Source organism: Phyllostomus hastatus, unplaced genomic scaffold (assembly GCF_019186645.2).
Source record: "Phyllostomus hastatus isolate PE091 unplaced genomic scaffold, TTU_PhHast_1.1 phas_scaffold_555, whole genome shotgun sequence".
In the NCBI taxonomy this organism is placed as follows: Eukaryota; Metazoa; Chordata; class Mammalia; order Chiroptera; family Phyllostomidae; genus Phyllostomus; species Phyllostomus hastatus.
In genome coordinates this window covers 2,198,408-2,226,398 of record NW_025334036.1, presented here as the reverse complement: position 1 = coordinate 2,226,398, position 27,991 = coordinate 2,198,408, and the positions used below count along the sequence as shown (strand labels likewise).

The window sequence follows — 27,991 nt, the reverse complement described above, 5'->3', positions numbered from 1 at the left end:
CTTGCTGTTAACAAATTTTGCTTTAATATATGAATTACATTAATACCTCACATTACATATATGAAGCCAAATTACACTAACTTAGCTGTTTACAACCTCAAATCTTACTCCCAGGTACACATTCCAATAAATTTATTCTGTAAAAACAATACATTTTTTTTGTTTTTGATTTTTTTTTTACAGTAAACTTTTCAACTACAAACCTCGAGTACGCGAAATATGTTCCAAGGACAAGCATAACAGGATTGAGGAGAAAACCCAAACTGACTAAATGTGTCCTCACAATAGAAGCTGGCATAAAAATAAATAAAATTCTCTATTATCACAATAGCAACAATAATGTACACAGAATAATGGTTCGTGGGTGGAGAGCAACTACTCTAACTCTAACTCCGAAAGGAAACAAGGCCGTCCGGAAAGCCCATCTCTAAAGGCCGACGCTCTGTCTGGTTTCCCGTGGGGCTGCCGCGGGACCCCAGCGCTAGAGGCCGGGACCCACCGCGAGGGACGCGCTCCAACCGGGGTGGCAGTGGGGCCGAGGGGAGTGTGGCCTTTAGGGGGGAGGAACATGGAAGGACTCACTGACTTTTCACATGGAGAAACTGAGTTTGTGGACATGACGACAGGACCTCTGAGAAGGATAAGCTGTCAACTGGCTATTTCTAATACGGAATAATAGATATTTTACAGTGTGATCAAACTTTACACATGGCCTCAGAAATGAAGAGCGGGTTTCAATTCCATCTCCCATACGCCAACACCGTCTGTCTAGGAACCGGCTCCCGGGTTCTGCCGCAGAGAGGAGACACACATCGTGTGGAGTGGCCACTTTTTTAAATGCAAATTTGTATTCGTCTGAGTGTCTGGTGCTGGCGGAGTCGAGGCAGGAGAGTTAAGAACATGACTGCCTTGATAAAAGGATCCTAGACATGTTTAAGTTTGTGCAAAAATCTTGATAATCCTTAGTGGTTAAGGGCAACTTCATGCAACCAAATAACATGAAATTAAATCAACAACCTTAAAAAAAGGCTAAAACGTCTTTTCCTTCCCTTCCCCTAAACACAGACAGAGAGGACTGTGAGTGATGTGCGCGCCCACGGCGGCTCTGTCGGGGCGACGAGGGCCGCGTCGGCTCGCACGAAACCGAGAGTGTAGTAGACAAGCAAACGCACGCCCTCTCGGCGGCTTCTCTCTGCGCCGCGCCCGTGGCGGGGGTTAGGTCTGCAAGAGAAGAGAGAGGACGCAGCTTTAGGTGCCGGGACGTGGGAGCGGAGGCCGTCCGCACCGACGGGGCACAGCTGGGTGTTCTGAGGCTGTCGGCGGCACGGCGTCACGGAACACACGCAGCGAGAACGGCCTGAGGCTCCGCGTTGTACCGGTCGGTGCGAAAAGCCAAAGGGAGCACGAGGGTGTCTTCAGTGCTCCACTAGAAACAGGGGGAAGGAGAACAAAACCAATCGAGCTGCGGGGCCTGGGGCAGGGCGGGAGCGCGGCGGGTGCAGGTCCAGCGCCGGGCGCCGCAGGGACACAGCATCAGTGGGGACACCGAGGCAGTCCGTCGTTTTGAGGACCGTGGTGCCAGGGAGAAAGGTAGGATGCTTGAAACGTAAAAAGCATTTGGAGTGGCCCTGGTCGGGCGACTCGGTTCGTTGCAGCATTTGTCCCCACACCCCAAAGAGGTCGCAGGTCTGACCCCCCGCTGGGGCGAAGGCCGCAGGCAACCGATCGATGTGTCTCTCTCACATCGATGTCTGTTTCTGTGTCTCTCAAGGCAATACAGGCATGTCCTTGGGCGAGGGTTTGAAGGAAAAAGCATATGAAGTGTATGCAAATTATTCTGTGTAATGTTTACAACTTAATTATCGTGACATATGGCTTACAGAAATACCAGAGTTGGCAAAGTCAGGATGGACTGAAAGAAAGGAAGGCTACCTTCCTTCCAGAATGCAGATGGTATCTGTGTGAAACAAAGATAAACTGTCTGTATTTGCTTAAACAATGATGTTTCGCCCTGGTTGGTGTGGCTCAGTGGACTGAGTGCTGGCCTGGGAACCAAAGGGTTCCTGGTTCGATTCCCAGCTAGGGCACATGCCTGGGTTGCAGGCCAGGTCCCCAGTAGGGGGCGCATGAGTACAACTACACACTGATGTTTCTTTCCCGCTCTTTCTCCCTTCTCCTGTGTCTAAAAATAAATACATACAATCTTTAAAAAAAAATATGATGTTTCCATGTGGGCCCCACTTTAAACTGTGTCAGGCTACACCCCCCACAGGGATCCTATTTTTGTTTTCTTCACCATTCACCCGAATGCATGACAGCGCCCAGCAAGGCTCTCCTGGGACGAACGCAAGAGGAAACTCGGGCCCCAGCTATTTCTTCTCTAACAGCCCTGCTCATGCCCTCCTCCACTGTGCAGAGGGCGGAGCCTGTGAGCACACGTGCTCGCCCGTGGGTGTCTCTTGCTCCAGAGCAGCACCGGTGCTGCATGGCACGGGGCGCTGACAATGCCCGGGCCCCCACAGAGGAAAAGCTGCTACACCCACCATCCCCTCAAGTGGCAGAAATACGTGGCAGAGGTTTCTCAGCCTCTGGTCCTACCACCCTCAGGAAGACAATCTTCACAGGAAACAAGGATGATACTCGCAGACTTTAAAGGATTTTCTTCCCTTGTGTTTTGTTCATTCGAACAAAAACTGTTCGTCAACCAAAGAAACTTCTTGAACAATGTCTTTTCATTAAAATTAACGTGACAGGCAACAAATTCTGTGTCCACACTAGTAGAAAATTCGTAGGAACAATTCGATCCGAAAGAAGAATATTTTCGAAACAGGTGGTCCCACAGCAGCCTCAGAAAATTATCATCACCCCAAACAACGTGAAGGTGGCCCCGGAATGTGACCACAACTTCAAGGACGTGTTTTGTTGGTTTTTTAAAAAACTACTTGTCTTCATGCCCTGGCTGGTATAGCTCAGTGGATTGAGCACAGCCCTGAGAACCAAAAGGTTTCCGGTTTGATTCCCAGTCAGGGCACTGCCTGGGTTGCGGGCCAGGTCCCCAGTAGGGGGCGTGCGAGAGGCAACCACACATTGATATTTCTCTCCCTCTCTTTCTCCTTTACTTCCCCACTCTCTAAAAATAAATAAATAAAATCTTAGAAAAGTTATTTATCTTCCAAATATTTCATTATAAATATACACATTTCATTATAAAATAATTTTAACATTTTTAATATCACTACCAATCTTTTCAGAAAAAGCTTTTGGGAAGCCGTCAGTCGTGGCTGCTTTAAGTTTTTCAGAGTTCTAATTTTCACGTAAGAGCTAAAATGGTATCACTGGCAACATATACTGCCACTTGCTTTCCTTGAAATAACAGGATCATTTCATTACTTAAACATTTTTTAAAATTTTTTTTACAAGGTTTTATTTTTTTGTAGAGAGAGGGGAAGGGAGGATGAAAGAGAAAGGAAGGGAGGGAGGGAGAAAAACACCAATCGGTTGCCTCTCCCACACTCTCACCTGGGGGCCTGGCCCATGACCCAGAAATGTGCCCTGGCTGGGAATCGAACCGGTGACCTTCCGTTTTGCTGGACAGCGCCCAAGCCACTGTGCCACACCAGTCAGGGCTCACTGCACTCACTCTTGACAAAGGGCCACACCCCCAAGTCTGACTGAGCACATCCATTGCCGGCGTCGTCTCCCAGCCCGAAGGGCGCCCTTACCCCTTCGCTGGTCTTCTGCGAGTCTGAACTTGTGTTTCTCGTGTCGTTGCCGGCGTCCCCGCCCTCCGAGCCGCTTTTGTTCTCCTCTTCTTTGCAGTCCTTGTCATCCTCATCTCCTGGAGATTTCCGGGACTGTTTAGAGGATTTCTAAATGTTTAGACAAGTTAAAAATGACAGTCAATGGTAGAAACCCAAGTGCATGAGCATAAGAAACTCGGCAGGGGCCGACTACACCCAGCCGTTCCCTCCGGCCTCACACGGGATCTGCGGCCACCGGCTGCAGGGTGCCAGGCCCGGGCTGGCTGACCTCGGACCGGCCCTTTCGCCCCTCTGGGCCTCCCTCAGTTTCAGTGGCTGGAAGCAACAAGAGGTGGACTAGATGACCTTTCCTCTTCGTTACGCCCAGCAGCGGGATGTTAAAGAGCAGGAAATAGAGACTCAGGTTCCCAGAAGAGTCAATGAACAAACGGAGCTGGACGGACACCTGGGGAAGGCTCCAGGCGCCCTAGAGGTCGCCCCGTCCTTCCCCAGCTCTCCCCAGCAGCCGCCCAGGTCCAGAGAAGCGAGGTGAGCCCTCCAAGACCGCCAGCGGGCATCGGCGTCGGGACCCCTGCTGCAGCTGTTTGGGCAGTGGCTGGTGTACTCGGGATGCTGTCGACAAACCCTTCACATCGCCAGGTGATGTGAAATGATTGATCTTCTAAATTACGGGTAGTTATCTGAGAACCCAAGGCCATGCTGGTGACCCAGCCCTTTCCTCCCCCCTCATCGTCCTGCCTCTGAAATCAAGATGAACTCTAGAGAAGGAAGAAAATACAGCTCCAGTTCACAGCCAGAACCACTTTGCAGAACAGCATTCAAATGACCTCTAGGGGAGTAACATGCAATATTCTGCCGACACTTCCTCTGGGGCGAATCTCAGGAAGCTCCGACCATTGGAAAACGAGGGCTAAGGCAGGAGTGATTCAGCCAGCTCACTCTGGCCTCCCAGAAATGCATTAGCAGATGGCAGCTTCCTCGGACAGTCGGTATTTTAAAATGCAACTTGCAGAGAGAAACTGTACATGGTTACCCTGCTTCCCCTTTACTCAACCGAGACTACCAACTCGGCTCGGCCTCACGCGGCAGTTTAAAAGGAGGCCGTTTTCACTTTTCACGTGAAGGGGCGGCAGGGATGGACAATCCAGAGGCGGAGTGTCCGGAGTAAGGGTCAGGACCAAGCGTGACCACACCGAAGGGGAACACCTCTCGTGCCCCGAGGGAGTGGGGGATGACTGCTGGTTCGGCTGCAGGGACCGCTTTATGCAGCAAGTCTCAAATAACGGCCCTCGGCCTGCAGTTCTTCCGGGTAACAGTGCACAACTCCCCAAAACCTGTAAGGCCCCCGAGGCTGCGAGCAGCCCTCTGAGTGATCTGTGGGTACCGCCGTGGGGTGACGGCGCAGGGAGCGGAACCGGGGCGCTGCCCGAGTCTCCTGCCGCGGGGTCACGCTGAGAACTGTGCTCACACTCCGGCTGCCCAGCCGTGGTGGGTGATCCTGCAACACTCTCCCTGGGCATGCTCTCCGCGACCCCTGACCTCTGGGGAAGGACCCCCTGTCCGTTTCGTCAGCGTGGTCTCGAGTCGGCTGTGTGCCTAGCTGCCGCCATCTTTCTCCTGTAACTCAGTGACTGGTGGTTTGCAGGCAACGCATTTTTGCCCTGTCACTTCCCAGCCTCTCCGATGGCTCAAGTATGAATCATCCACACCCTGACTGCTGGGAGACACATATATAACCTCCCTGAAATCTGTTTGTGCTATAGCTTTTCATCCTGGTTACTGACTGAGCTTTGCTTTTTCACAGAAAAAAAAAAATGGAATTAGGTAGAGGGCAGGTGGGACGACCTTTACCCCCTCTCTCTGGGATGCAGCCAGAAAGTCTGTGAGTCATTGATTTTTAGTGGCCAAGGAACACCGTTCAGCTTTAAGAAAAAGATGCAAACAAACATATGAGTTCCATGACTTCTGGTCCTCATGAGGGATGACATGGTGCCATTTAAAGGCCAGGCAAGCACACCACTAAGTGCTCAGGCTGCCTCGGACAATTGAGGGAGACACAACACGAGACACAGAAGCTCAACGGGTAGTCAGAAGTTAAATAAAATAAATTCAATTAGATATTTAAGTGAAGTCCAAGAAGCTAAAAGATATTCAGCTTAAAAAACCATTGCAATGGAAAATACGGTCTGATGGGGAAAATTCTAATTATTTTGTTAGTTGCAAATTTTATCCCCATCCAAAGCAAATACCATGGTTTTCATTAGGTGCGCAGGAAGTGGTATATATTTATACAGTTTTACCTGCGTGCAAGCTTGGCAGAGTTTACCAGCCATAAAATAAAGTGTTTATAGCCTGATAAACCCTTGGCACTTGATTTTAAGGCACTCCCTTAAGTATACTGAGCCACTAAACACCGGGACCTAAACGGAAGTGACCTATCCAAGCACCCAGTCGGGTGGCAGGCAGACCGACTGGGGTAGGACCCGGGCCATCTCGGGTCTCAGAGGCCCATTGGTCTTGCTCCCAGTCTCCAAAAGCTGAGCCGTTTTCACAGTCTCACGGTTTTTCCACTGCATTTCTGAATTGCTGTCTGAAAAACCTACACTGTCAATTTGTAAATGTAGGACCATGTCACTCCTCTGTTTAAAACCTTCAATAAATTACCGTTACATCTGGAATAAAATCCGAAGACGTTAAGGGGACACACAGCTGTCCCTGTGACTTGGCCTCTGCCTGCCTGCCTCCCTCCCTCAGAATTCCGGCCCGCGGGAGAAGCTGCCTCCTTTCAACTCAGCCCTCGAGGCCCCCTTCCCTGCTCCCGGGGCCCCTCCACTGCTCTGGGCACGGGGCTCTCCTCTCCTACCCCGCCCCCCATTCTCACCTTTTCACAAAGGCCCGGCTACTTCACCTGAAGTAGGTTCTCTGTCACTTCCTCTCCCATGCCTTCCCTTTTCTCGGTTTGTATTTATTGCTTGTGGTTTACCCCCGCCCCCCTCCATTGCCCCCCCGCCCAACTCCAAGGCACACGAGAGCAGGGCGAACTGGATTTGCTCACCGCTGCATGCTGAGTGCAGGTGTCGGACACAGGCTGTCACCCGGAAACAGGACAAGTGAGCCCAGAAGAGCCACAGCCTGGGCTTTAAGGCCGGGAGACAGGCAAGAACACGGCTCTACGTCTGCAGGACGGCACGCCGAGACGGCCCCGCGTCGCGCCGAGTCTCCCGTGTCCCTACCTCTCCAGCACGCTCCTCTGGAGGTCACCGCAGGACGCCCACCTGCCTCACACCCTCGGCTGAAGGGCCGCCCTCCTCCAGCTGACAAGGCAGCGAGTGTTTGGGGGCCCGAATCAGCCCCAGAGTCAGGGGCCAGCGGCCCTCACCTGAAGTTGCCTGTCCCAGTGCCCCCCCCCACCCCAGCTGCCCCGTCTCCAAGGCAGAGCCCCCCGGAGCCAGTGCCCTTCTGTGCCCCCAGGGGTGAGTCCGAAGTAACCTAGACCTTCCCGCGAACACGCGTCTCACGCAGTGAATGAGAACAGGCGCGGGGGGCGCCGCGACCTTCGAAGCGTAGGCCTTTTTCCGCTTGGAGCCGGCCTTCTCGTTCTTCCTCTTGCCCTTGCCGTCCTCCTCCACCCGGTCGCCCTCCTCCTCGCTGCTCGCGTCCGCCGTGTTGCCGCCCTCCCCCTCCGTCTCCGAGGAGCTCTGCTGCTGGATGGCCTGCGGAGCAACACACCCGCTGATCACACCCATTTCTGAAAAGTCGCACAGAACACAGACCGTGAAGAGCAGCTTTCTGTTTTAATTTGAAAGGGTTCGGCTCACTGAAAGGGCCGCCGACCTCCATCTTTTCCCACGACTACTGCACTTGAACCCTCTTGGGTGACGGAATTACGTTTAACCCCAAACGCCACCGGAGCCCAAGAGAATCCTGGCTTCAGATGAAGGGGGGGCAACTACTGGCACAAAGGACCCATCAGAAAGGTCCAGAAAGGAGTTAAGGGCAAAGAAACGAGCTTGGGCACGCGGCAATGAAGCGAACCATTACCTGGTATCCAGTGAACTTGACTCCTGGGTTGTTTTCTATCTCCCACAATCCTTCATTGAACCCTTTCCGCTTGTTGGACTTCCCAAACTTGTCCTTGTACTCCTTGTACGGGAAGAGGTCCTTGGGACCGAGAAATGCGCTGCGGAGACACAGCAGAGATAGATCGGGTATTCTGACCTCCACACGTAAGGCGTTTTTAGGATCGGTGCCTCCTCAGGTGCCAGAGCCGGTTTCAGCACAGGAACCAACAATATACGGAAACCCGGGGTCCGGCGCGCATCCCAGGGGGTCCCTCACGCGGGGTCCCAGGCAGAACACACAGAGAGCTGGGAACGCAGGCCAGCGGCCCTGAGCTACTTCCCAGCCATCTCTCCCGGAAAGAAAATTTAAGTTGCATAGTCCCCAGTGTCCACTGGGAGAAGCAGAAGAAAATAAAATAAAGTAAAACTAACTTCCAGAAAGAAACAACTCTCTCTGCTGTGAAGGCCAGAAAGACGTCCTCGGGGCCCTCTCCCTGCGAGCTCCCCTCCCCTCCCCTCCCCTCCCGGGCGAGAGCGAGGAAGACCCGGCAGCGCGCCCCGGCCTCCGCCGACCCTCCGGGGCACACGGGGTGACACTGCATGTGGAGACGTGTCAGGGCTCGTGGCAGCCTGGCTTTCCCCGACGTCTGCCACTCCCGTTTTCCACCCGTGTGCTTGTACTCACCCAGACATTCCCAGCGTGTCCCGGTGCCCACCTGCCCCGCCTTCCCTCTGCGCGCAGATCGCCCCGCCCACCTGCCCCCGCAGGAGCCGCGTTTCCCGGCTGCCCTCACAGCCGGGCGCGCCCCCACGCCCACGGCCCTGCCCGACACCTGCTTGCAAGAAGTTACTGGTTCTTCTCCTCTTCTCCTCTCCCCCTTCCCTCTACCTGCAGAGTGCAGAGGTGCTACGTAGCCACGCTGTTTTGTTTCGTTTTTCAATGAAAAATTTTTTTAAAGAAATAAGCGAGTCCCGGCTGGCATAGCTCAGTGGATTGAGCGCGGGCTGCGAACCAAAGTGTCACAGGTTCGATTCCCAGTCAGGGCACATGCCTGAGTTGCAGGCCACGACCACCAGCAGCCACACATTGATGTTTCTCTCTCTCTTCCTCCCTTCCCTCTCTAAAAATAAATAACATCTTATAAAAAATACACAAAAAACTGTTCTGTTAAAAAAATTAAAGTAAGGTTCCATAAAAAAAAAGTAAGCGGACAAGGACCACAGCCCGGAGAGCTGCAGGGCGAACGACAGAGGAGCCCGGACGCCTGGAGCGCGCGTTCCACCCGCCGGGTGCCACCCGCCTCTCGCTGGGTTGTGGGCTGTCTCCGCAGACAGAGACGAACGTCCGCGCCGTTAGAAGCGCCTGTCTTTTCAGATTCCTTTACTCAGCGGCTTAGCCTGCCCTGAACCAACACAACGGGAAACCCTTGAAAAATCCGTGGTGCCTTTGCTCCCGGACCCAACCGACTGGGGAAGCCTGGGGGGGGCGTGTGAACGGGAGGAGACCCCCTCCCTCCCCGAAGGGAAGCGTGGGAGCGCTACAGAGGAGATCCCCGGGAGTGGGGGGGAGGGGCTCCCCGGGACGTCAGCGCCCCACGGGGAGCGCCGGGCGACGCCCAGCGAGACAGCAGAAACCACGGTGACGGGCGGGAGCAGCACGATGGGAAGAGGCCCGCGGTCCGGGCCGGGAGTTTCACGAAACCGACTGCAGCGGTTTCCACAACGCGGAGCGCGTCTCGGAGGGTCCGCAACGCCGCAGTCCCGCGGAGGCCCTGCCGACTTACGTCTCGTGGGTGCCGAAGAAGAAGATCGGGTACTTGTTCGCCGGAGGCTTCACGGCTCCCTCCGGGAGCTCGTCGATCTGCCGGAGACAGAGCCCAGTCACTAGACATGCAGCGGCCTCGCGGGAAACCCCGGCCGCACAGCTCCCGCGCCGCTCTGAGGGCGGAGTGCTAGTCTCAAAACACAGTTAATCAAAATCCCCATAGTCTTTCTTTTCTGGAACCCCACGGAAGGACGCGGAACACCCGTGGCCCCCCCCCTCGCAGGGACAGTAACCTGCACGCCGCTCACGGCAACGCACGGGCAGCAACGCACCAGCCACAGCCACAACCGCGCGGTTGCCCGCAGCCCCAGACACGTGCACGCCGCAAGACAGAAGCGTTATGGAAGACTGACTCCATGAAACATCATGCAGTCCTGGAAAGATGCCACCTCTCGCCTCTGCAAGCCTCCCCCCCCAGGCTGGAGTCTCACCTGGAACTACCTGTGGAAACGCACATTGGATTCTGGGCCACCCCCTCGCTTCACGCGGTCTGCAACCTCCCACTGGGGACAGCACTGCCGGCTGGGCGCTCTTAGCCTCTGGAGGGGGCTCTGGAAGACTGGCAGTACCTCAGCCCTTCCCCAGACCTACGGACTCTTACGCACAGCTGAGGCCGGGAACCTCCATCAGATTAAGTCCAGAGTCCTTAGAGTGTCTCAAGAAACGGTCCTTGACTCCCAAATCCCCACCCGTGGCTCCCACCTTTCCTCTGGGTTCCAGGCACAAAGTCACAAGCGTCTACAAACCACGCCCACCTGCCGGTCATGCAGGCAGCCGACCCTGGAGGAGAGAGAGGCCCGCGCGAGCCGCGTGGACTGCGGAGTGCAGACCGGCCCCCGAAGGCCCCTGCAGGCCCCGCCCACTCGCACGCGGCTCCGCCCGAGGTGGGCGCACCACCCCCAGGGTGACTGCCAACCGCAGGGGCCACGGCTCTCAAGGCAGGTGCCCGGGCGCACTGAGTGCACCTGGACCCCGAGTCCAGAAACCGGCAGTTGCGTCCTGCTTCTGATCCAAATTGTGATCTCGAAGGTAACATTTAATCACTGAATCTCTGGGGGCCTTGACTTTGACGTCCGTAAAGAGAGCGGGCTGCAGAGGCAGCCTCTGGGCTTCCCTCCCGGCCCAGTGCCACGACGTGGCTCACGCTGAGCCGACTCCTTTGTTTCCATGTAATTACGGGGAGGATTTCACTGCTTTACTCAGATCTTTCAAACTCTGCCTCCCACACCAAAAAGAATTTAAAGAAAGATAATCACGTAAAACTAAATTCAGACATTTGTGAAGCCGTTTCCCAAGACGTGTGCCAATGCAGGCATCTCTCTTAATTTTTAATGCCAATTTCGTTGGGTTTCATGTTGTCAACATAACACGATACGCAGTGCTGCTTTGCCCTTCAGTGCTGTTTTGTCTGAGGCACGTCTCCGCCGTCTCTCTGTCTGTTTTACTCGAGTGGGCTACACTGGCATCTCCAACTCGGGGTAATTTCCGCCTCTGCGTTCTGATCGGCTGGTCTGTTATGAACATCACACAGTTGAACGGTGCCGATCCCCACGGAGATCACGTCTGCTTGCAATCTGGCTTTTTACGCCTGCTTCTCTTCTCTTCAGGCTTACCTTCACTCTGTGAATTGTAACTCAAATACCTTACTTTTAATTCTACAAGCACTCCAAATATTTCGAGAACACCCCTCAAACACAATTTGCATGATAACGCTGAGACCGCGTCTGTCCGTTCTAGTCTGAAACAAAGGGCGCCCGCGGCTCCTCTCTCCTCGTCCTCCCGCCCCGATGCTCGCTGTTGGGGCTGACACGCCCGCCCGGGGCAGCCGCCTGCAGAGGGGCGGGAAGAAGGCGGGGGGCAGATGCACTGGGGTGTCACCGTGGGGCTTCTCCAGCGTCGGTGCAGCTGAAGGTCGCGGCGGGAGAAGGCGCGACACCCCGAGAGGAGGCGAGTGACCGCCATGCCAGACTCGCCCGGAAGGCGGTGGAAACCCCCGGGCAACCTTAGCTCGCCCATAACGACAACCAAGACTGCGACGACGACAACAACGAAGGGCTGAGAGGCTACAGAGGAGCTGGAGATGAGGAGGGGGCTTATGCTGTGGAGAGAGCCCCCCTCCTCCCAGGACCACTCGGAGAGCTTAAGGCGTCTTCTAGCACGTGGGCGTCACAGAAGACCAGTCCCACTCCCGCCTGGGAGACCCCGAGAGAGGACGGCACTCCCTGCTCCGCTGCTCTGACGGCACTGAGGGCGGGGGCTGCTGGCTCGCACCCCCAGAGCCTCCGTGGCGGAGGTGCAAGCCTTCCGTGGGCCACAGGTGGAGATGGATGGCAGGGGGCTGTCTTACAACCCGTCAGAAGGCCACCTGGAGGAGAGGGGACCACAGCAGCAGTGGTGGGCGGAGGTACACCCCGAGATGCTCAGGGAGGGTGGTGTTTTACGCGACTATACAAGAGAGGTTCATTGGCCTTGATCAAGACAAAGGAATAAGAGATGGACCCAGGAACATGGGGTGGGGCATGATGGCCCCCGCCGCCGGTAGGACCCCCTCCCTGACTGGGGGCGCTCGGGAGGGGGTGCCACGCCCACTGCTGGCTTGCACCTGTTGCCTGCCCGCCCGCCCTGGGGGCGCCCACTGCTGGTGTGGATGGCTGCACGGAGACCACTGGTGGCCGGGAGCCCAGGAGGGCTGCGACCCACTGCAGCTCGTGACCAGGTGAGGCCTCCGCGCCCACAGCCTGCCAACCGCAGCTGGGGCGGGCCTGGAAGCACATCCGCCCCCCAAGATGATCCTGGGAGAGACGCAGAGGCAGCAGGTCCAGGTAAGCCGTACCTGGGCTCCTCGCCCCCAGAAACCTCGAGATAACAATTGTGTGACGTGCACACCCCAGATTAGCATTTTATTTTTAAAAACAACTTACACACACACACACACACACACACACAGTTTGCATATATGGGGTAAGTCACAGACGCTGCTTCATCACGGAGACCATTTTTCTTTTGGGGCGTGTTTATCGAGGGGTGGGTGAGTGGGGACACCCCCACACCCTCCCTCAGACTTCCTTACCCCCGGGCCATCACGGTCAGTAACTAGCATGCGTTTCTCCAGGTTCACGCACAAGATCACAGAGAGGCAAGTGTTTTATACGCAGGCAGAAGTGCTTTGGGGGGAGGCTACAACGTTTTATACACACACACAAAATAAACCGTATCTTGTCAAATTCTCTGCACTGTGAGGAGTCCTGAGACTCCACCGGCACAGATCTAACCCATTTATTTTTAACAGAGGCAGATAATCCAGTGATTGGATAACCTGTAGTTTATTTCCCTGAGGGATGGGTATTTGCTTTACTGTCAGTGTTCTTCCCCTTTAAAAAGGCTGTAGTAAAATCACTTAGATTTTTATATGTTGGAGCTTCTCTTTCCACAGGACAGATTTCCAGGAGGGAGACGGGTGGACCACGGATTAGAGGCGTTTTTCACTGTAACGGACACCGCCAGCTGCTCCCGAAAAGGCCGCGGTGGGCAGCGGCCTCCGTCCCGGGTTCGACACCACCCAGTAACATCCCCCTTTCAGGCCTGCGTTTCCCTGATTAAGGCCGAGATGAAACACCTTTTCAGGGGTTTACCGGCCGCTAGGATCTGCCCTGCAGGGGACTGCCTGTTCGTGCCATGTCTGCGTTTCCCTGCAGGGTTCTCTCTCTCCTCACTGCTCACCCGTAATAAATACGTCAACCCGGGGCCTGGGGTTCCCCCTGCACACCCGTGTCTCCGTCACGCGGCACGTGCACCGAAACACTGTCCTCTCGAGTCCAGCGCAGGGCGCCTTCCTGCTGCTCTCCCCCTCCCTGGCTCTCCCCCGCCGACCCCGCTCTGCAGGCCCCTCTCGCGCTGCCCCCCGCCCCCCGCCTCCACGCCGCCCTCGGAGATCTCACCTGGTCCCAAGGCCTCGAGTGCCACCCGCGTGTCCCACACTTCTATCCCCGACCCCAGGCCCCTCCCCTTCTGAGCCCCAGCCTGGCGTCCGTGGGTGCCCACAGACGTTCCGCCCTTAAGAGGCCTACACAGGAGCCCTCCGTCTCGTGGCCCCGCCGGCCCGTTACTTTATATTCCCGGGGGGAGGAGATGGCAGGCGGTGCGATCGGACGCTCCTGTGAGAAATCTGGACGTTCACGCGGGTTCCTCTCCATAAAGACATCTCCGTCACTGAGTCTTTTCAAGGGTGCCCCCAGACACCAACTGACCAGTTCTTTGTACACCCGCTGCCGCCGGTCTGGTCCACGCGAGCATCGCCTCAGGCCTCAGCTCCTGCAGAAGCCTCCTACCTGGCACCTCCCCGTTCTCCCCCCCACCCCCCCACGATCAATTCCTCAGGCCCTGCACACAGTCAGACCACACCAGCCCAGGCGAAACTCTCCCACGGCTTCAGTAGTTTTGAAAGTCTCGAACTCGTGTTAACGTAAGACCCAGAAGGGCACGAACTCCGTCTCCCTGCCTGCACTCGGCGCCTGCCCCTCCCCGCAGCCCTTGGCTCGGTTCGGGTTGGGCCCGCGGGGGCGGAGGAAGCAGCGGGAAGGCGGGAGGGAGGGAATGCTCCGCGCTCGTTCAGGACCGGAGGACCGCAGCGCTGCCCCACCGCACGGCCTCCGACAGGGGTGGGGGTGGGGGTGGGGGACCCGGGCCCAGACCGCTGCGAACCCACGGACACGGGCGAAAATCCCGGGACCCACGGGCAAGCACGACCGTGTATCAGATGCACGGCCAACACTTAACTCGCAGCAGCAGCAGCAGCACCGAGCACCAGCTGCTGGCGCTTCCCATTGTACTCGTCTCCTTTTAAAGATAAAGATGCGATGATAGCTTTGTCTTTCTGCCAAAAGCGACAATTTGAAAATAATAATAATAATAAAAAAAGCAAAGAACAAAACCACAAAACTCGCGTTCCCGACGGGATCGCTAAACAAACGTGTAAAAATAGAACCGCAGACAGAGGACGACAACAGCGGCGTGCGCCCGGGGCCGGAGAGCAGGCAATGGCGAGTGTTCTGATCCGGGAGCCAGCGCTGACGCTCCCTGTTTCAAGGTCGCCGTCAGTGGGGCAAGAAAGGAACCAACCGCGGCGAGCCGGCCGCAACGGTCCCGCAGGCAGAGCACAAGACTTGGGATCTGGCCCAACGCACGGCGGCCAGAAAACGCAGCCCTTTCTGGACAATTTTCTCAGAGATCGCTTTATTCCGCTCACGTCTCGGGGATGAGATACATCACATGAACATTCGAAGAATTCCGGGCATAAAGCAAAATTAAACCATATTTAGTCTCCAACTGGGGCTGTTTTTGACAAGTAGAGCCGGCAGCTTAGCCGAAGCGCACTGGCTGCTGCCCGAGGCTGTGCCCCACTCGTCAGCGCCCGGAGGGGTCGGCGGGGCCGCCGCGCTGGGCGCCGCCTCGGGTTCCGGGCTCTCGGCCCCGCCGACCCAGGGAAGGCCCGGCCTCCGTCTCCTCGTTGGGCAGCTTCCTCTCCGGGGCCCCGCCTCATTGCTCCTGCCTCCCTCACATGTGCTGCGTGTGGACAGAGTGAAAAGGCAGCCCGGGCAGCAGGAGAAAACATCTGCACATCGTGTATCCGATGATGCGTCAATATCCAGGGTATGTCAAGAAGTCCTACAACTCAGCAGCGAAAAACCAACAATCCAGTTTAGGAACGGACAAAGGGCTTGAACGGCTGTTCCTCCAAAGAAGATACACGAATGGCCGACAAGCACAGAGAAGATGCTCAGCGCCACTCATCAGCCGGGAGACGCAGAGCAAGAGCGCACTCGGTATTGCCTCGCACCCGCCAGGACGGCAGATATACAGAAATATATAAATACACATCTCCCAGAAAGTAGTGACCACCGACGACGACACAGAGAAACGGGAACTCCTGCGCGCAGCCGGTGGGGGCGGGAGACGGCGCATCCCCTTGAAGAACAGTACGGCGTTTCCTCCGAAAATCGAGGGCAGAACCGTGTGGCCCAGCGACCCCACTTCTGGGCACACGCTGCCGCCCCTCCCCGCCTGCGGCTCCACCACCCGCACGGCCCCGCGGCCCCGACGCGGCCAGGGTGAGACTCCAGGGCGGACGGCTCCCCAGTCTCCCACCGCGGGCCCGTTGGGAGCAGCGCGCCCGTTTCTCCCCTCCCTGCGGACGGCTCTGACGTCTTTGGGGGGAGGTTACACGCCAGCACCTCCTGAGACTCGAGATTTAAGATAAGGTCCGGCATCAAGACCATTTTGGGCGCATGGGTGAGAAAACTAAAAATGCACTGATGTTTTGACCGACCAGGGGACCACCCCAAGTTGGAGAGCACGTCAGAAACGGCGGCACTGAGGCCCCGCCCTGTTCACTCACCGCCCCCCTGCCCCCCGCGGGACCAGAGGGGGAGGGAGGGGGCACAGAACCCCCACCAGCCAGTGTGACAGCCCGACAGGCATCCCGAGGTCACTTATAGAGCTCAGGTAAGAAGAGGAATAAACCACTCCTGGGGTGGGCGATTCATGTGCTCGTTATAATTTTTGTCCTTTTTCGCTGGAGCTAAAGTACACAGAACGGAACACTGACTGTCCTGACCCCTTCTAAGGACCCCGTTCAACAACATGAATCAACAACAAGACCCAGGGCAGGAGAAGGGGCCGGCGAGCCGCGTGGGGACCTGTGTGCGGCCAGCCCTGCAGCCCTGTGATTCTGTCCGGCGGGTCTCGGCAGACCAGCTGCTGCTGGGGCAGGGAAGACAGGTTCCAAGGGCGACCCAGGAGGGGTTAGTGGGGTGGGTGCATCAACGTGAAAAGGGGACCAGGGGAGGGCCCTCCCAGTGAGCGCCTGGGTCTGTAACGGGACCAGGAGCGAGCGGACCCAGGAGCGGCCGCGGCACCAGGGGAAACTCGCAGCCCACGGGCTGGCCCAGGGTCTGCCACGGCCCAGAAGGAGCAGCGGTTTCAGTGGGGCAGAGCGGGGGTCTTCAACCGCCCGTCTCCATGTCGCCTCGACAGACTTTGCTGACTGTCCGCTCTGGCCGAACCGCTCCATCCCTGTAACTCGCTTTCACAGCAACACGTAAACGAGGGGCACGTTCGTTCTTGCTTTGCCCCAAACAAGGAGCTCATTAAAAATGAGCACCGGAGACCATTACGTTTCATCACTCTCCCGAACACCCCATCCTGCCCCTGCACCCCCTGCACACACACTCAGGCCGGGGCCGGTGAGCCAGAGCCCGGCTGCACGCCAGCCAGAGGGCCTGAACACCTGCCCTGCACTGCGATCGGTCGGTCTAACGGGGCTGTTTTCTTGTTTTCTAGGAGAAGGGCACTCACGTCGTGTGAGCCAGCCAGCCAGACGGGAGACACGAAACGGTGCGTACGCTGACTCTTTGGAAACTGGAGAGTCCCTTACTGTCATCAGTGTTGGGTTCTCTCTCCTGACATCGCTGTGTCTAATGATGGCAAGGAAATCTCTTAAGAAGTTTTTTCTTTTTCTTTTGGATTTAATCTTTAGTGAATTTTTTTCCTGGAAATTTCTTTTTGTTTGGAGAAAAAGTGATTTAAGAGGAAACGCACGACCGCTAGAAATGTGTTCGGCCCATGACCTGACACCCCCCTCCCTGGGCACCACGAACCCGCCCCCCCCACCCCCGGGCGGTCCGTCCTCAGTCACAGAGCCCGGCACTCCCACCGCCTGGTCCCACACACCCCAGCCAGAGCCTCGGCCGCACCAGCCGGCAGGGGGGGCGCTGGGCCGGCAGACAGCGCCGCAGTTACTGAACGTGTGGCGCTCTCCACCCCTCTAAACACACACACACACACACACACGCACACACACACCCCTGCAGATTCAACCAAGCGGGAGGCACACCGGCAGTTCAAAGACGAGGAGGAGGATGGGAGTGCGAGGACTTGCTCTGTGTGCGCTGAGCCCTCTGAGGTCATGAGGGAAACACCGGCCTGGGCGGTTCCATGACCTAACGTAGTACATGTTCACCTTTTCAAGGTCACAGCATCTCATGCGCGGCTGTGACGGCAGCGGGTCAAGCTCAGGAGTGTCGGTTCCTTCCCCAAACCCAACCCCTGTTCCGTATTGACGGACAGAACGCGTTCATGCGCGACTCCCCTTTGGCTCAACGGGCACACCGGCCGATGCTTTTCGGCCTCAGGTGGTCAGACTGTTGCAACAGGTTGCAACCTGACGTTATGCAAAATGCAATGTAAACATGTAAGAAGGAATTACATATGATTTGGTGAAAAGACTTTACTGGTGTGTGTGTGTGACATTAGTATTTATTTCCTACTGTGCGTTTAAGTTAAAAAAAAAAGAAGAAGCATCAGCCTGAAAGCCACTAACCAGGGCCGTATCGGAATCCCCCAGCAACGCCGACTCATTTCCAGGGGGTGACAGCGGGAAGCCCCCCAGCGCCCGGAGCCCGAGGCCAGCCCTCGGCTGCAAAGCCACAAGGAAGCAGCTGGAGGGCACACCAGCCAGACCACAGATGCATTTACCGAGACTTTACACGCTTCTCAGCATTTTATAATCAGGAGTTCGGTGTTCCTGGGAGGCAATTATTGGCACTCAATGAGCAAACACTGCTTTTCATGTACCTCTTAGGAAAAAAAACACAAGAACGATCATCCTCCCTATCTTGGGGAGGCTGTAGCAGAGACTGAAGCCCAGCCCTGATAAGCCGTGGCAGCGGCGGAATGAGGTGCTGGTCTCCAGCTCCTGGCCCAGCCGGCGGCCTTTCCCTGCGGCGCAGGACACCTCGGTGGAAGCCTGGACAGTGTCCCCCTGAAGGCGTGGGCTCCCGGTCACCAGGTCACTTCCTTCTCCCGACCTCTCTGTGGCTCTCTGGGATCACATGAACGGTTACCCACCTGACTGACGGCCAACCCTTATCTAGGTGAGAATTAGGCAGAACAAGGATCCAGTCACCACTTCTATCTATTTTACTGGGACAGGAGATGATGCATATGAATGGCAGTGAGATAACACACAGGAAAATGCCCTCACAGGAGCTGAGAATGCAGTGCCCTGGAGAAGCTACAGACGTCCAGGCTCTGCTGAGCCAGCAGATCTCAGCCCTGCCTCCCTGCCTGCCTCCCCCTCGGGCGTGTGCTCCCCCACCACGACGGCGGTGGCGGTGGGACCAGCACCCAGCCCACGGCCAGCGAGTGTGCCCCTCGCTCAGACCGACCTCTGCTTTCTCTGCGTGCACCACGCACGTGTTGTTGAACCGCCGCCTGCTGTGAGAGAGCTTTCAAACGGACAGAGACGAGAGAAATAACATTAATGTCACAGCTAAGATGGCTGGATTCACAGCACCTCGTAAAACGTGTGTATGTGTAGGTAGAAGATACTACTTGCACACCGCTGCCGACCGCTTTTCCAGGCCTTTCCCTTAATCCAGGAACACATTCCTTATGTTCCGGCGGCATCCTCAACAGTCGGGGATTAAGACACGGATTAAGCGTGACCTTAGCTGAATTTCTTAGGCTATATCATAGTTCTCCTATGGGGACACCTACACCTCCCCACACTGCTACATACATTCAAGCCTGTGATCAAGACTTAGTACTTTGATTCAATATATATCCTACATGATATACATTCAGCCTAACTTGCAAATAAAACATTTCATTAAGTAATTGTTTATTAAAATGACAAAGATTTTTAAAAATCGGAATCACCTACTTTTAATAAATATGGAAGAAAACAGACATTTTCTTATTCTGCTAGAGGGTAAAGATAGTCAAAACTTTCCCTGACCGGGTAGCTCAGCCGATTTGAGCGTCGTCCCCATATGCCAAGGCCGCGGGTTCGATCCCTGGTCAGGGCACGTACAAGAAGCAACCACTGAATGCACAAGTGGAACAACAAAATCGACGTTTCTTTCTCTAAAAAAAAATCAATCAATAAAGTTTTTTTTTTAAAAAGTCAAAAAACTTTTCTGGAGGACTCTGGTAACAATACAAATCCAAAGCTTCAACACACACGCCTGCCTCCTGACTCAAAAATAGGATTTCCAGACATCTGTGTGAAGGAGACAACTAATCACGGACTTAGCCCAGCAATTCTCTCCCTTGCCCGTCCCATGGCACATAAACTAATCACCACAATCCTGCAGCACACCGAAAAATATGTATTTTTACTGACCTGACCAAAAAAAAGTATAATTTTGCTTCATTCACACCGGACGGCTATTGCTGTGTTGGCCGTTGTCATTTTTCTGTCTGACACTCTGCGGGAAAAGAGGTCAGCGCCCCTGGCCACACATCCACATACTGCACGTTTGAAACATTCGTGTGGCTCATCAGTTGAAAGTTGCCGATTTAGCTCAAAGAAATCTTTTTCAGAGTACTACTTTATAGTAAAAAAAAAAAAAAAAAAAGGGGGAGGGGCCCTGACTGGCGTAGCTCAGTGGATTGAGCGTGAGCTGCGAACCAAAATGTCGCAGGTTCGATTCCCAGCCAGGACACATGCCTGGGTTGCAGGCCATAACCCCCAGCAACCGCACATCGATGTTTCTCTCTCTCTCTCTCTCCCTCCCTTCCCTCTCTAAAAATAAATAAATAAAATCTTTTAAAAAAAGGAAATAACCTAAATGTCCTATAACAGGAAGTGGTTACTATGTATAATAGGTCCGTACCATAAATTACCAGAAGGCTATTACAAATAATGTCATAGAAAGATACTCATTACAGTGAAAGACTTCTAAGATGCAGTGTTTAATCGGGGGGAAATGATGCAAAACTGAACATACTACAAAAACTATGCACCTACAGGCCCATATCCACGAGGCTAAGAACAAGGGTTAGGGATGTTAATCTCTCAACAGAGAACATTATTATGTGTGTAATAGACGTTTTAACACGGGCGAAACTTAGCGTTTACAATGGGAAGGTCGCTCCGTTCTCTCCCGAATGAGGACGGTGTGGGCGCCGCACAGCACACGCCCGTTACTCTAGGGGCAAGGACCGCTGCTGACCTCCGAGGGTCCTTCCTGGTGGGCACTGCTCCACGGCACAGGACCGGCTTTTATCTGTACATTTCTAATTTGTCCTGGACTGCCATTCTTATAGACTATATTGAAGATGAATTATTGGGAAACTAAAATTAGAAGACATACAAAATCCAGGCCTTGTGTTTTAAATTACTAGACTCACAAAGCTACTCTACCAAATCGCTAAAAAAAAAAAGTCTCGCCTCTTCTTCTCCACTTCTGCACCTCCCACGTCGCTGGCAGGTGACAGCTGGCCCCAGACCTGGCTGTCAGCGGCGCTGCTGGACGTGGGTATTCCAGAGCCTTTGCGCGGCGGACGAGTCACTGCATCGAGGGGGCGAGGTCCTGACCTGACATCCGGGGACTCGCCCACAACAGAAGACAACTTTCTCCAACAACGAGTCATATTTGGGGTCTTCCTTACTAAACGTACTAGACTTACTAGTGTATAGCGGTTTTCTAATGCTTGTTAGGGCATTTTCAATAAAGTCATATACAATTTTAAACCATCAGTCATTATTATTATTATTATCTTTTGTCTCAAAGGGATCACACGCAATCTCCGACGGCGGAAACCTGACTCAGAGAACAAGCGTGTCCCTGAGCCCAGGGCAGCAGCAGCCGTCAGGGCCGTCCCACAGGGAAAGGCCCGGGAACACAGACCCGCCCGGCTGACGTGGGGGCGGTGCAGGAAGCTCCTGTTGGCATGCAGAGTTCAGGCTGCCTGTGTGCTCCCGGCATGAAGCAGAAGAAGACAAGAGGCGTCGCCAGCTCCTTGGCAACGTCAGTAAACGCGAGGTCACTGGGGCAAAGGCCGAGCGAGTCTCTGTCACTCCACCGGAGGGACGGGCCACTGATGGACTTCCCTGGGCTCGGGGCCACAGCGGGGAAGATGACCAACATCTTGCTGTATGTGAAGATTACGAAGAATCTAAGTCCCAAGCGATTTCCTGAGAATATGGAGCCTGACCCCCAGGAATACAGCCTCACAGTCTAGTAGTTGATCCTCAAAGGCCAAAAAATAAAAAATAAAATCACAGTGCTGTGGATCATAAATGGAAGATTCCCAACTAGTATTTATGTCAATAAAGGATATGAAAACACTTTAATTTAAACCATGCTATTTAAAATTGCTGAATTTTAATGTTGGTAGAAAATGAAACAAAACAAAACAAAAAACTGTACCTAGCACAGTGCCTAACACACAGTAGGTGCTCAGTAAAAGCTCAGCCCTTCAAGCTGTCACGAGTGGTAAGTCAACTGCTTTCTTCTTCTTGTACCCAGCGGGAGGCTGCAGCCGGATCAAACACACCACGAGCCCCGGCCGGGTGGCTCAGCTGGTTCCAGCATCACCCCGCACACCAAAGGCTGTCGGTTCGATTCCGATCAGGGCATGTAACCTGGGTTGCAGGTTCGAACCCCCCCCGCTGCAGTGCCTGAGGGAGGCCACCAACGGACGTTTCTCCCTCAGCCCCCACCCTCATCTCCTCTATAAAATAAACTTTAAAAAAAATATACGATGAGCAGCAGCCTGGCAGGACTGAGGCCTTAAGAAAAATTTCTCATGGAAAGCTAAGGATGGTGAAGGCCAGCCAGTGCATGGAGACGTTTGGAGTTTTAGATTCTGCTTTCCTCGCCTCTCGCAGAGCGTGTGTTTTGCAAACGGCGGCACTAAGAGTCTTATTAACTGTGCAGCCTGAGGAGCGTTCACACCTCCACACCCCCACGTGATCACCACCCAGCTCAAGACACTGAACGCCTCCAGCGAGCGCCCCCTCCCGGGCGGTTCCCGCGTCCCTCCGCCGCCCGCCCCGCCCTGCCCTGCCCTCCGCCGACCCGTCTCGCCCGTTTCTGAACGTCACGGAATCGTACAGAACGTCCTGTTTGGTGTCTGGCTTTTTTTCTCCCAACCCTGTATTGTTGATCCTTGTCAGCACTGAGTCACAGGCCGCTGCACGGACAGACTTCCAATGCGAGCATCCGCTCTCCTGCGGACAGACCTCGGGGCAGCCCCCGGCCGCCTGCGACGGGGACGCTGCCCTGTAGCCGCGGCTCGCACACGCGCTGGAGGGCAGAGCGACCCCCTTCCCGTGGGCGCCGGCCTCCAGCAGCCTGCTAAGCCATCAGGTAGCCGAGGGTTTAACTACAGTGGGTCAGGCCAGTCTTCTAAAGGGACTGTGTCACCCGAGAGTTCTCGTGCACAGTTTTAAATTTAAAAAAAGCTCTTCGCTGCCCTGGCTGGCGTAGCTCAGTGGATGGAGCTCAGGCTGGGAACCAAAGTGTCCCAGGTTCGATTCCCAGCCAGGGCACATTCCTGGGTTGCAGGCCACAGCCCCCAGCAACCGCACATTGATGTTTCTCTCCCTCCCTTACTTCCCTCCCTAAAAATAAATAAATAAAACTTAAAAAAAAAAATAAAAAAGCTCTTCAGTAGAAACCCAAGAGTTCTGGGACTTTCGGTTCTTCCACCTTTCAAAAAAAGCAGGGGTCATGCAAGCAGAGTGCTCCCACCTCAGGGACACACAAGCCCGTGTGGGGGTTGTGAGGAACATAGTACAGCTTCTACTTTAGTTTCTTATTCTTTTTACCTAGGAAGTAAAATTCACTAACGTCTACTACATAAAGTGACACTCGCGTCCTTACTCAGGTGGTTATATTTATTCGCTTTGGGCATCCTTGTGATTCACTGCCACTCTGTGTGGGGCTGCTGAGCAGAATTAGGGAATTTTTCTTCTGCGGAACTCTCGCCAGATGAACCAGTGGCTGAAAGGAGTCCTACAGACAACATTCCAGCAAGGCGCGCACAAGCAGACACTGGCCGGCGCACCGTCCTCCAGCAGGAAATCCCTTTGGAAGAGAAAAACCGGGACCGTGTAGCCAGATCTCACAAGAAGCAGGCGAAAAACATTCCAAAAACCAACACTTCAAGAAACATGGACTTCATCGACGATATTAATGACATTCTGCCAATGAGAATTTTAAAACATAAAATACTATTTGTATCATGTCACCCCTTTTAGTGATTCATAACACACATAACAACGCTGGATGCAGCTACATGTAGTTTTAAGGGAAATTCACACCTATTTGGGGTGCACGCTCAATGTTTTTTTTTTTTTTTTTAACCAACAGGATCTACAATCAGGAGGGTTCCCGCTCTCGTTTTAACGTAAATGTTTTGCCAAGCAACCCTTATGCATAAGTGAACTTCAAATTTTTGAAGTTGTATACCGTCAAGTACGCTCTATTCAAAACAGCTAGCGGCTACTTCGTGTGAAAGTAAGAACTCCGGAGCAGAGAGGAGCCCAGGAAGCCCCGCCCCCCGCCCAGGGAGAGGCGTCGGGGGCGGGGTGTTTCCGCGGGCACTGGTGCTGCCCTGTGCCAGGGCAGGGGTTTGTTACACCCGCTTACACACTTGTCCAGCTCAGTGAGTGGCACATTTCAGGTGTGCTTCAGTCTAGGTAAGTCTTACCTCACAAGGAAAAAAAAAAAAAGGATCTATAAAAGATATTGACCGCTCGCTAATGATATGCATTCTGAAGCGTCCTGGAGTAAATTACAGTGATGTCTGCAACTTACTCTGAGATGCATTAAAATAAGATGAACCACCGCGTGGACAGAGGAACAAATGCGACGGAACACGTGTAACACAATGTTGGTGACCGAGTCCAGGTGGTAGATACATGGGCGTTCACTGCACACTTAGCTTTTCTATGCGGTGGAGACTTTTCGTGATGTTAGGAAAAAATAAACCCACTCAAGAGCTGAAAACTGTGATTGGAGGTGGTACAGGGTATAAGAGGGATAGATGGTAATGAGAAAAAAATAAGCTATTGAAAAAGGAGCTGATGATTTTGAAAAGTAGAGCGACACTGGAGAAAAGTTAGAAACTCACAAGGAAAGAAGGGAAGAACACTCCAGGACCGCTGCTTGCTGCGCTTACATGCACTAGTGAGTCTGCGTGGTAGGGATGACCCCCACTGGAGAGCGAGCCAAAACTCGACAGGATTACAGACCGTGCCTGGGGTCCCGGAGCCGGAAGCCCAGCTAAGAGCCGAATCCGACCAAAGTTCAGGAGACACACAGCTCCCCAGGGGCTGTCCAGGACCCAACGTTTTCCCGACAGCAGGGAAGTCACCTCCCCATTCCAGCTCTGTTATGTAGCTGCAGTGTCTCGCCCTGGCCAGTGTGGCTCAGTGGATTGAGCACCAGCCGAACCAAAGGGTCACCGGTTCGATTCCCAGTCAGGGCACATGCCTGGGTTGTGGGCCAGGTCCCCAGTAGGGGGCATGTGAGAGGCAACCACACACTGATGTTTTTCTCCTTTCTTTCCCCTCTCTAAAAAAATGAATAGGGGACTATTTAAACCCCGGGAGAGTGAGGATCGGTGCTCAGAGGATTTGGATGTTAGCCACCCACTCTGGGCCCCCGGGTAATAAAGTTCGTGCTTCATTAAAAAGAATAAAATCTAAAGAAAGCTGCAATGTCTAGCTCATGCCTTCCCTCGTAGGTTTGACTTCTTGGGGCCATACAGAATCCACACACGACTGGCCTTCCTAACAAGGGACAGCATTTGAGATCTTCCCCCCACTAGTTAGCGTTTTATAAAGTTGTCTATGAAGCTACAGCCCGGTGTGAAAGAGGGAAAAGTCCCCCAGGGTTGGGATGAAAACAAAATGTGGGCGTGTGTGAAAAGCACATCGCACTGTAGCTACCCAGGAGCGGGGACTACTCCAGCGTCACTTTCTCTTTCTAACCTTGACCTTTCCTCGGAGACTGCAACCTGCCACTCACTGTAAAACAATTCGCTTAAGGAAAACCTACGTCCTTTCCTCAAGGGCCTCTGGTTAGATGAGAACAGAGAGTGATTTTTTTCTTTCCTGTATTTATCCATCTTATCTAACAACTGAGTTCATTCCATTTCCTCATGTTCTGTTCCAGTTTGTCTTGGTTGGGAATGATGACTTCTGGCAATCGTATGTTCCATTATCTATACAAATAGGACCACTTCCGCAGCACTTTTTTTTTCTTTAGTAATTTAAAAAAAAATGACTACAGGTAGTTGAACGATGCAAGCAACCCTAATGAAAAATTTAAGACTATTTTTTGACCCTTGAGAACACTTCTCTAAGATGAAAGAAAAGCCACTGCGTTACGAGGAAAGGACTGACTACTCATAACCTTTACTTCACTTTGGACTGTCCGCAAACACAGCCACCCTATCAGCTCTTTATTTCTCACTTGACACATACATCCAGGGACTCCCTAAGAGTCTCCTAAAGTCACAAATCTTGCCCTCCAAGCAGTACGGCTCTGGAGTATGAAAACAACAAGTTGTTCCACCCTACAAAGTGTGGCTTCTTTAAGGACAACCTCCAGTGCGGATGTGGAGAAAAGTCACTGGCCCAGCCTACCGGTAGGCGGAAGACACTTCTTCCCACTGGACATCCGAGGCTGTGACGAGGGGCGAGGAACCCTAGGGGGGACCATTTCTCTGTGCAGAAATGGACGTGCGGACAGTTGAGATGATGAGCCTGGATCAGAGGCCAGGTCTTCCAACTCCTGCCCCAGTACCCTTGCCATTTTACAATCAAACCAAACTAACTGCCAAGAAAAAAAAAAAAAAAAAAAAGAAAAGACCGTCCCAACACACAAAACACAAACACACCCACACACACAATGTGATTAAGTCCATCCATTACTTCAACTTCACTAAACTGCAGTCCGGTCACCCATGATGTCACTTCCTTTTTTGAATGGGTGTATTTTTTTTTTTTTTTTTTGGTTTTGCTCTCCTATCGTTTGACTACCAGACAGCGTTGTAGAGCCCACCCTCCCATGCGTGCCAATATCCTCCATGCCCAGTTCGGTTCCTCAAGGGCACCAACACAGTCTCCAAGATGCCCCGACCCTCCTCCTTTCCACGCTATGTCTTATTTCAAGGCACGGACTGCCAACTATTACAAAATTAAGGGGGCTGTAGTTTAAAGCACAAAGCACACACGGTAGTATCGCGGCTCCTCCCCACGCAAAGGGCCTCCTAAAAACATGTCCATGCCGTGTCTGTAGGACAGGCAGAGGTTCCGGGGGACGGGAGAGCCCTTGCGGGCTGGAGCGCAGGCCAAGGATCAGGTAGGTCTGGGATCGACCTAAAACAAACATGGAGGTGAAGAGGCGCGAGGGGCGTCCCGGTGCCACCAGCCCGCGCTCTCGGGCGTCGGTTCGCCGGAACGAGGCGAACCGGGAGGCACGCACCCGGGACGAGGATGGGCTGGCGGGGGCCCCGGAATCGCGCTCGGGGAAGACTCAACAAGTCTGGATGGCGGAGGATGCTCCGAGCGATGGGTGAACGGGTGCCAGCGGGCTCCCGCTGGCCTCTCAGTGACACCGCCCGGCCTTGCCAGGAGGCGCCGCCGCCGCCGCCCGCCCGCTCGCTCGCGGACGGCCATTTGCAGCGCGCGCCCCGACGACCCTGCCCGGCCGCCGCCGGCGCCCCAGGCCGCGGGCTCCGTCAGCGCCGGGCTCCCGGGGCGGCGGCGGCGGCGGCGGCGGCCTGCGGGGCCGGGGAGGCGAGGGGAAGGGGGCGGGCGCGCCATCATGAAGGGAAAATGGTGGGCGGGCGGGCGGGCCCGCGCGCGGCCGCCGTACTCACCCGGGCCGGCCAGTGCGGGTAGCCCTTCATCTTGGCGAACACCAGGTCGCCCGCCTTGTACTCGCGGGGCCGCGGACGCGCCATCCCGGCCGCTCCCCTTCCCGATCGTCCTTGATCGCCGCGAAGACGCCCGCAGGCCGCCCCCCCCCACCCCGCGGCCTCGGACGGGCGGGCGGCCGCTCCGACGAGGGGAAGCGGCGAACGGCGGCGGGGGCGCGGGGTGGGCGGGGGGCGCGGCGGGCCTGCAAATCACGGCCCGGCGGCGGGGAGGGGCGCCCGGCCTCGGCTCGGCCCGCCGCGCGCTCACGGACGCCGCGCAGCCTGCCTCATGCCGCCGCCGGCCTCTCTCCGGTTCCGGGCGCGGCGGGCCGGGCCTCGCGCCTCCTCCGAGCCCCTCCTCGGGCAGCAGCCGCAGCCGCGATCGGATTATTGTTCTCGCACGCTCAGCCCCCGCCCCCTTCCCGCGCCGGCCGCTTAATTCCTAGGCTCACGGCCGGCTTCCGCCCAGAAACGGAGCGCGCCGGCCGCTGCGCGGAGAACGGGCGGGCGGTGGGCGCGTCCTCCCCAGCACCGAGCCCGCGCGGGGCGGGCGGGAGCGCCGACTCCGGGGCCGCCCGCCGCCGCGCTCTTTTGTTCTCGGCCCCGAGCTGCCCGCACGGCCC

The 27,991-nt window shown here is 55.0% G+C and overlaps 1 protein-coding gene across 2 annotated transcripts; it reads right to left on the bottom strand.

Moving 5' to 3' along the window:
- Position 1: 1 nt before the first annotated feature.
- HDGFL3 (HDGF like 3) lies at positions 2-27,911 on the bottom strand. Of its 2 annotated transcripts, none has more exons than XM_045824749.1 (6): positions 27,330-27,911; positions 9,607-9,683; positions 7,803-7,941; positions 7,280-7,474; positions 3,723-3,869; positions 2-1,221 (listed from the first exon to the last, which is right to left on the bottom strand). In XM_045824749.1, exons 1-6 carry the CDS (start codon positions 27,411-27,413, stop codon positions 1,216-1,218), a joined length of 648 nt encoding a protein of 215 aa, XP_045680705.1. In that variant the 5' UTR covers positions 27,414-27,911; the 3' UTR covers positions 2-1,215. The 2 variants fall into 2 exon arrangements, with proteins under 2 accessions (XP_045680705.1, XP_045680706.1); XM_045824750.1 differs by having other exon boundaries at positions 7,316-7,474; positions 27,330-27,900.
- Positions 27,912-27,991: the final 80 nt, after the last annotated feature.